Raw genomic sequence first — 9,636 nt, 5'->3', positions numbered from 1 at the left:
GGAGGCAAGACTGTGCTAGAATATGGAGAAACCCTATCCATAAAAACGTTCGCAAGGATTATGGGTTCCCTCTCGTGTTCGAATTGCTCGGTCACAGGTAGATCAAAAGTGTTATCGGGGTCGTCGTCCTCAACGTCATCTTCATCGGGATGCTCCTCTTCTGGCGCCCCTCCTGGAGAGTACTTTGGCGCCTGACATCTCGGATCCATTGGCGGATATGTTCCTTGTCCAATGCAGAAATGCAAGTATTCGCCCAGGGCGCCAGGGCTTCCGCGATCCCTAATTGTTATGCCGATGGAGGGAGCGTTTGTACGAAATTACTTACGGTTTGGTTTCTCGCTTGACACCGTCTCTGTTACTGGTTGCGATGATTGTAGGCTCGTCCTCGTCGGTGGTAACGACCTTTCCTTTTGTAGCTGAACCCTGTTTACGTCCACCGCCGAAAGCAGGGTTGGTCCGAAGGGTTGTTATGGCTCCGGCGGGGCTCCTCCTACGAATCTACATATGGAATTTTGAGATTCATATTTTATTTTGTCCCATCCCCACGCTACTGATGTGGCATAAATTTGAGCCTTTGATGCTATTGCTCTGAGGTAATCGAGAGACGAATTGAGGCTCATTTCCTTCACGTAACACTTGAGCGCCGGAAATTCATACACATCCCGTCCTTTTAATTGGAAGTTAGGCATTGATTCAGCCAGACATATAGCGTTCATGAAGTGCTTTGCCGTTCTAATGAGCTTTTTCTTGTCAACTTCTCCTTGAATATTAAGTGTCCTAATTTCTTCCTCTGTTAGGATGAATTCCGTGGATTCTCTTGTTAGATCGATTGACAATTCTTGATAAGTTGAAAAATATTTGACATCTTTGCTTGTGGATTGGATGTTGCTACCCGTGCAAGAGGGGTTGACCTGACCTTTTGTTCTATTCTCGGCTATCGAAGGAGAAATAGATATAGCTGCCTCTCTTTCTCTCTGCGCGGTAAAAAGGGCTATTAATTCCGATATCTGTTGGGTGATCGCATCTAATTTGGAATTGATGTTGTTTATATCGCACTTTGTTTGATTAAACTTATCATTAACTATGACACGAACATCTTAGATGTCTACTTTAGAAGCATTTTCTTCCATTTTCTTCCTAGTATTAGATCCCGTTTTTGGATATTTTTAGCTTTAAAAGAAATTTTAATATTAACAACAAATTTTAATTAAAAATAATTTTATTTTAATTAATTTAGCAGCGTGAGTTCCGTAAAAAACAGAGGTATATCCTACTACTTACGCAAGGGTTAATATAAATTGTTTGTTAAAGTAAAAATATACCAAAAAGTAAACAATTACCCTTGCGTAGCCTATTTATAGGCATAGGGCATACATATGAAATTTTAACAACATCTAATAAGGGAATCCTTAGCTATTTTAACAAAATTAAGGTCGTTTCAATAAAATTATTAAATTCTTTCCCCTCGTATAGTGAAAAATCCAAAGACATAGCTAACCATATAATGGTAAATATAGCAAATTCAAGATTATCAATAAATTGCATGTCAGCTTTATGATCTGATAATGCCTCAGTGAATTTGGTAAAAACAGAGTGTATTTACAGAATTGAGTCAGCACAATGTTGGTTGGGATATGTTCCTAATACCCGCCATCGATAGAATTTTAAAATTTTATAAACTTATAAAAAAATATTTTTTAAATAAAGATTATAAAAGCTATCCTAACATTTTGGAAATTTTTTTCAATAATGCAGAGGTATATTTAGGAATGATTTTACATGTAGGAAATCTACTAAATGCTGTTAATGTGTAGTTGCAATCAGAAGAATCTTAACAAAGATTCACAAAATTATGCTGTAGATGTGTTCATCTTTACAGTTAAAAATTGATAATAAGTTTTATGGCGCCATTGCTAAAACTTAATTATATTGAGATTTAAATAATAGAACTAAATGTTTACCGTCGTTATTGAGATATTTATAAAATACCTGGCATGACAAATTATATATTTGTATACCATTAGCTCGGCCTCTAATGTTGTTAAAGCAATCCGATTTCTCTCATTTTTCCAGGCAGTCCTCATCAGGCTAAAAATGCGCAAGGATGAGGCATTAGAATGAGGTAAGGACAAGACATACTCGCATATTTTTTCCAAGCATGGGGATTTATCGTTATTACGAAAAAATTATATCTATTTATCCTCTGCTTTTAGACCATCTAACTTTAAGTATTTTGGCGAATCATAAAAAATAAAGAGAATTACAATCTCCACAAACAAGGCACCAATGTCTTTCAGTATTTTTAATAAATTTATTAAATTATAAAAACCATCAATTGATGGTTTCTGTTCCAATGTCATAATATTTATACATTTGTAAATAGAATTATTAAAATCAAAAAAATTCTAAAATTGTCCTAATAAAAATACCTGCTTCATTTAAAAATGTATTAATTAGAGTATTATTTGAACATTTAATATAATATTTTTAGCAATAGCGTCATAGAATTTTTTATCAATTTTTAACTGTAGAGATGAACAGAGCTGTAGCATGATTTTGTGAATCTTTTTTAATAAAGAATATTCTGATTGCAACTGAATACTAACTGCATGAAGTAGATTTCCTACATGTGAAACGAATCCCAAATATGCTTAGGCCATTTCATACCCGAATAAATTTTTCAAAATTTTAGGACAGCTTTTAAAATCTTTATTTAAAAAATATTTTTTTAAGGGTTTGTAAAATTTTAAAATTCTATCGATGGCAGGTATTAGTGATAACCACCTGAAAGGTACATATCGCAACAACTCACTCCATTCCAAGTCAGACCACTCCACCAACTCTTCATTAACTCTTTTAGTTGATGACCTAAATTTTTCATCACAATTATTTCGACATCTACAGATAGTACATTCATTGCCTTCTTGCAAGAATTATGTAGTATATGGCATATACAGCCAATTAGTATTAATTCATTATTGTGCTGCCTCAATTCAGTAACTTTGGTTTTTGCCAAAATTTACAGAGGCATTTTCAGAGCAGAAAGCTGACATGCAAATCATTGATAACCCTGAATCAGCTATTACCATTATGTGGCTAGCTACATCGTTGGATTTTTCACTATCCGAGGAAAAAATTTTAACAGTTTTATTGAAATGTTCTTATTCTTGTTGAAATAGAGAAGGATCAAGGGAAATGTTTTAATATTTCCTTAATTAATTATCACAAACTATCAGAAAAAATGAATAATAATAAATCCATTCAAAGTCTAAAAATATTTTTAAAACCAACAGCAAGATGCAGCAATAATATAAAAAATGGCTCATAGTTACTTATTATTCATTTAAAATATTTAACTGGTTTGTTAAATTAATTTTATTAAGCTTTATTTTGAAAGTTCAAAACAACTAAATTTTTAGTTTATTTATTGCCAGCTCTATTTTGAGATCTTTTTAATATATAAACTCAATATATAATTTATTAAATTATTTATGTAAAACTTTATTTTGAAAGTTACTACTAAATCAAATTCATAATTTGTTTCATTCCAGCTCTAATTATTATGTTTTATAAATGTCTTTTTAATGTATAAACTTAATATATAATTTACTAAATTAATTATGTAAAACTTTATTTTGAAAGTTAAAACTAAATCTAATTTATAATTTGTTTCATTCCAGCTCTAATTATTTTGATGTTTTTCAAATATCTTTTAAATGTTTAAAATAAATATGAAATCTAATAGGGCGAAATTATGTTTTGATGTGCTGCTTAGATTTAATGCCATTTGATTCTATAAACAATAAAGGAATGACAGATTTTCTAAAGGTTTAAAATTTATATATAATGATTATTAAAAAATAAATTGCCTAAAAAATAGAAATATAAGATAATTGATTCCTCGTCAGAATTGCCAAATAGAACAACCATTAGGCGGGGTGCGCTAGACGATGTTTATTTATCTATAAAGGCCCATGTTTTAAATCTAATTGATTCTGGATCAAAATTTTGTTCTATCACTTTTGATTTATGGACCGATTATTTCAAGCGTCGAAATTATATCACATTTAGTCTTCATCATTTATGGAAATTTTGATTTAAAATATTTTACCCTAGCAACTAGAAAGTGATTCAAAAGCATACTGGGGAAACAATATTATCTGAGAGATAGTATTGAAGAGGAGTTCCATTTAAAAGCTAAAATAATACAAATGGTAACCGATGCTGGAGCCAATGTCAAAAGAAGCGTCAGATTAGGGAATTATGAGCATCATTTATGCTTAGGGACTTCATAATTTGGTTACAGTTGATGGCATAAAAAAGTTACCAAAATTGATATTCTCATTAAAAAAAATTAGAGAAATTATTTCAGCCCTTAGATATCGAGTAGATTTGGAATGTGAAATTGAGGTTGAACATCGTAAATGTTTGCAGTCAATTTATGAGACAGGTAATATCTTGGATATTAATGATTCTGATCCATACCTTGATGGGTTACATGTCAATACCGCGAAAATTTTAGCGCGAAATGTATTATCGCGAATGCATTATCGCGAATGTCGATTACCGCGAAAAGATATTATAGCGAATGCATTACAGCGAATGCATTATCGCGAATATAATATAGCGAATGCATTACCGCGAATGCATTATAGCGAATATAATACAGCGAAAATATTATAGCGAATGTATTAGCGCGAATGTAATACCGCGAAAATGTTATCGCGAATGTTTTATAGCGAATGAATTATCGCGAATGCATTATAGCGAATACATTATAGCGAATGCATTATAGCGAATCCATTATAGCGAATGCATTATAGCGAATACATTATAGCGAATGAATTATCGCGAATGCATTATGGCGAATGCATTATAGCGAATGCATTATAGCGAATGCATTATAGCGAATGCATTATAGCGAATGCATTATCATATCGCGAATGGAGTTTCATGAAAGTTACAATTTTATATTTATCGACTTTTCGACTGACTTAGTTAAATCTGAAAATTAAGTTAAAATGGGGATTGGCTCTAAAAACATTTTTTTATTGAAATTAAGGCTAAGGCTTTTCTTTTTTTTGACTCAAAATATATAAAAAAGATTCTAAGTAATAAAATAGATTTCTCTTTTTCATCTAATCATTTTAAATATTAAACATCAAGTTTTTTCTTTTTAATTTATTGAAAACTTGTAGGGGAGAACGGGGTTATGGCGAACCCTAAAGGCAAATTATAAGTACTTTATCATTTTTAATATAAAATATCTCATTTTGTTCAGCTCTATTAGTTTTATGATATGTTTAAATTTCAAAAATACATCTCTAATAATTCTTTCAAAATATCATTTTTCCTGGAATTTTTTTTGGTAACCGAGTGAACCCTACCCGGGGACGAACAAGCCCTTGGTCGAGGCTATTATAAACTCTTCTTAATTTTCCATATATAAAAGTTATATATTTTTTTATTAGGATAAATTTAATGATTTAAAACATAAAAGTGTTATATAAAATCATTTAAAACATTCACAATCTTTGCAAATAAAAAAACAATAAAATTGCAAAGCCATGTAGTAACTAATAACGGACATTGAAAGCAGTCTTGATTGTTATGCTTGATATAATTTATTTGTATACCAAACAATTATTTATCATATAATAACATTTTTCGATTTTTTTCTTTTAGTTGGTCTCTCCTTGGCTTTTTTTGCATGTCAAATTTTTAAAAAATAGCAAAAAAAAAAGGTTCGACCTAACCCCATAAAAATAGCCCCATTAGCACCACTTTGATTACGATCATATTTTGAAGTATTCATATTATCAATTTTGTTCGGGTAAATTGTTATTCTATAAAATAGGATTTTTTCTTTTATATAAGATGATTTTTGTGTGGTAAAATTGTATATTAATCTTTATTTTTGAAAAATAGTAAAAGTGTAAAAAGTTACTTTTGAAGGTACGAATGATATAAAGCATTATAAAAATTCTTCAAGCGGTCCGATAGTTATAAAAATTTAGATCTAGAAATATATAATAACTTTGTTTACAGGCTAGATAAAAAAGTGCCTCCTACCTACTACTATAGGTGCGTAGAGAGAGATACTCACAAGTGTATGGCCAGGCTACATGCCGAAATAATGAAAAAATTCCAAATAAATTCGAGCACAATCATATTCCGGATATTGCTCAAACTGAGTCACGAAAAATTGTTAACGAAATTAAGCATAAAGCGAAAACAACTATCGATACTCCCAGTATGATTATCTCGGAGATATCGGCAAATCTAGATGAATCCATCGCAATGAAGATTCCTAACTCCAGCCTTATTAAAAGGATAATACACCGTACAAGAAGCTCTCACAATCATCCACCACCGTGCCCAACTTCTTTGGCCGAATTAATTTTACCCTACGAATATACTATAACCGAGAAAGGCGAGAATTTTATCATTCATGATGATGAGGTAAAATTGAACAATTTGTTTAAATTATATATATTTCAACTGAAAATCAAAATTTGGTAAATTGCAAGTAATTATTTTAAAAATTATTAGATTAAACTTTTAATACTGCAATTTTATATTATAAATTAAGATAAACGAGCGACTTTTAATATTCTCCACTGATGGGAATCTTGAATTTCTCTCCTCATGTGCGATGTGGTTCGCCGATGGTACTTTTAAATGTACACCTCCTCTTTTTCATCAACTTTATACGCTTCACGGAGTAAAAAATAAAACGGTTTTCCCCCTAGTTTACATATTAATGACCGGTAAAAGGAGTGAGGATTACAAGCGAGTTTTTGAAATTATTCGATCATATGTAACAATCTCTCCTGATTTTATAATGACCGATTTTGAGTTATCGGCAATCAATGCATTCAAATCGGTCTTCCCGTTAACGAAACAAAGAGGATGTTTATTTCATTTTGGTCAAAGTTTTTGGAGAAAAATACAAAGGTTTCCAGAAATATCAATGCAATATAAAACCAATACACAATTTTGTTTATTTTTAAAAATGATGGTATGTTTGGCCTATGTGCCAGAAACAGATGTTACAATGGCTTTTGAGACATTAATAATGTCTCCGTTTTATCAAGAAAATGTTATTTTACAGCCGATTATTGATTATTTTGAAAACACATATATATGGAAATCTTATGGGAGGGAAAGATTAATCCCAATTTTTCCCATTCCCTTATGGAATTGCTATAATTCCACACTTAATGGCGACGCGAATACAAATAATTCTGTGGAGGGATGGCACAGGAGTTTTAATTCATTGCTGACTTCCTATCATCCTACAATATGGAGATTTATAACAGGTATAATATTAAATTTCCAGGTAAAAAATTTAAGAAAAAAATTCTAGAATAATTTAATTTTTTTAAATTAAAAAAGGAAAATTGATTATACATTGAATATTTATATCATTTTAAGGACTTAAAAAGCAACAAAGCTTAACTGAGTTAAAAATTGTCCAACTACAAGGAGGTGATGATGAAGCTTCTCCAAGAAAAAAATACCGGAATCTCTCAGAAAGACTAAAAAGAATAGTATCAGATTACAGAAATCGCGATATTTTATCGTACTTGAAGGGCCTAGCATCCAATATTAATTTAAATATATAATTTAACAATAATGTATTCAATTATAATAAAAAAATAAAATAGCAAATATATATTTTTATATTATTTTATATTTTTTAGTAAAAATATAAAACTCTATAAGCAGCTAGCAGATTGTAATTGTATTCTCTATTAGATTTTTGTTAGAAAAATTCATTTTTGTGGCAATATAGTGAATTGATCTTTAATAATATATGAAGAGTTTTATAAATAAAATTAAATTCTATATATAAATTGAAACGCGAAAGTGAGATTTAAAAAAATTACTAATCAAAAATATTAAGGGTTGTAAACATTAATAAATTTGAATATAACGAGTTAGATTTCAGGCACTAGTCTTGATCCCAAGTTCAGTTAGGGTTCCAGAATTTAAAAAAAATTAAATTATTTTTTTAGAATAATAAAATATAACAAAATTTGAGTTAATAAACAAGTCATGTAATCTATTTATAAATCTTATTTCGTAGTATCATCAATTAACTTATATAAATCTTTAAAAAAATTGAAAAAAATTATTGCACCTTTCATCTTTTTAAAGTAAGGTGCCAGAAGTAAATTATAGTTTGGTAATAACTTTATTTTTATCCAATTCCAAAAATGTCTAAAGATTTTAATAGAAAAATATTATTTCAGCCGCTGGGTTATTTTTGAAAGGATAACTTTATCAATGCCAAAAAAAATTATACTTTTATTATAATTTAGCTATGTTTTACAGTCCTGACAAAATTGAATTTAACATATTTCAATGTCATAATTAGTAATAAAATAAATAATATAAATGTCGTAAATTAATATACCTGTGTTCTTTGGCTGCATTTTTAGCTCTGATTATTTAAAGCCCTGCCCTAAATTTTTCAAATTTCGTTATTTTGAATATTTTCTCTGTATTTTATAAATTGTTTTATACGGAATTTAAGATAAGTAAATAATATTAAAGCATAATTAAAATGTTTTTCACTATAATATTAAACGGCATAAAAATATGGATTTGTGGCCTTCCGTCTCTCTTAAAGTTGAAATTGTTTTAAACCGTATCATGAATAATAAACCAATTTACACAGTGAGATTTAAAAATAATTAAATAGACAGAATATGAAATTAAAAAATCTTCTTTTCCTATTTCAGAAAGTCTCATAATCATTATGTTTAAAAATATTTATTGTAGGCATTCCCTTTTAGGCAGAATAATATGATTTGAAAATAATTTACAAAATATTAAATTTGAACTAAATTCACATATCATCTCTATTGAAACCACCAAAATATATAATTAAATATATTTTTTATCATTTTAAGATTTATATTTGAAACAGGAGTTGGCATTTATTATTTTTAAATTTAACAATGTTTAAATTTAAAAAAGATAAGATTTTATGTTTTAAAGCTATAAAATTAATGACGATTACAAAAGATTTAATAAGATAGAGGTCTCAATAAAAAATTGAGTATACCAAATTCCACATATTTTTAAATAAAATACGAATTTCATAAATAACGACGTGTTTTAGAGGTAAATAATTTTAAAACGCTACTTTAAATAAATATAGACAATTAAGCTGGTTTTCTGGTTTTTTGGAAAATGGGTTAAATATAATTTTGTCAAATATAAATCACTATTGCATTGTGATAATGTTGGTTGTAATGCATTCGCGATATTGCATTCGCTATGATGCATTCGCGATAATGCATTCGCTATGATACATTCGCGATAATACATTCGCTGTAATGCATTCGCTATAATGTTTTCGCGGTAATGCATTCGCTATAATGCATTCGCGCTAATATATTCGCTATAATACATTCGCTATGATGCATTCGCGATAATGCATTCGCGGTATTACATTCGCTGTAATGCATTCGCTATAATATTTTCGCGGTAATGCATTAGCTATAATGCATTCGCGCTAATATATTCGCTATAATACATTCGCTATGATGCATTCGCGATAATGCATTCGCGGTATTACATTCGCTGTAATGCATTCGCTATAATGTTTTCGCGGTAATGCAT

The 9,636-nt window shown here is 29.5% G+C and overlaps 1 protein-coding gene across 1 annotated transcript; it reads left to right on the top strand.

Moving 5' to 3' along the window:
- Positions 1 to 3,780: 3,780 nt before the first annotated feature.
- On the top strand, positions 3,781 to 7,114 carry LOC135924256 (uncharacterized; the record flags this gene model as incomplete). Its single annotated transcript, XM_065459308.1, has 3 exons — positions 3,781 to 3,828; positions 6,085 to 6,462; positions 6,593 to 7,114. Coding segments are annotated over exons 1-3 (948 nt in total), but the record flags the coding sequence as incomplete, so codon positions are not given.
- Between the last annotated feature and the right edge of the window lie 2,522 nt (positions 7,115 to 9,636).

Source organism: Gordionus sp. m RMFG-2023, chromosome 2 (assembly GCF_954871325.1).
Source record: "Gordionus sp. m RMFG-2023 chromosome 2, tfGorSpeb1-WG-v2, whole genome shotgun sequence".
NCBI lineage: Eukaryota > Metazoa > Nematomorpha > Gordioida > Chordodea > Parachordodidae > Gordionus > Gordionus sp. m RMFG-2023.
This window is presented reverse-complemented; position numbering and strand designations above follow the sequence as displayed.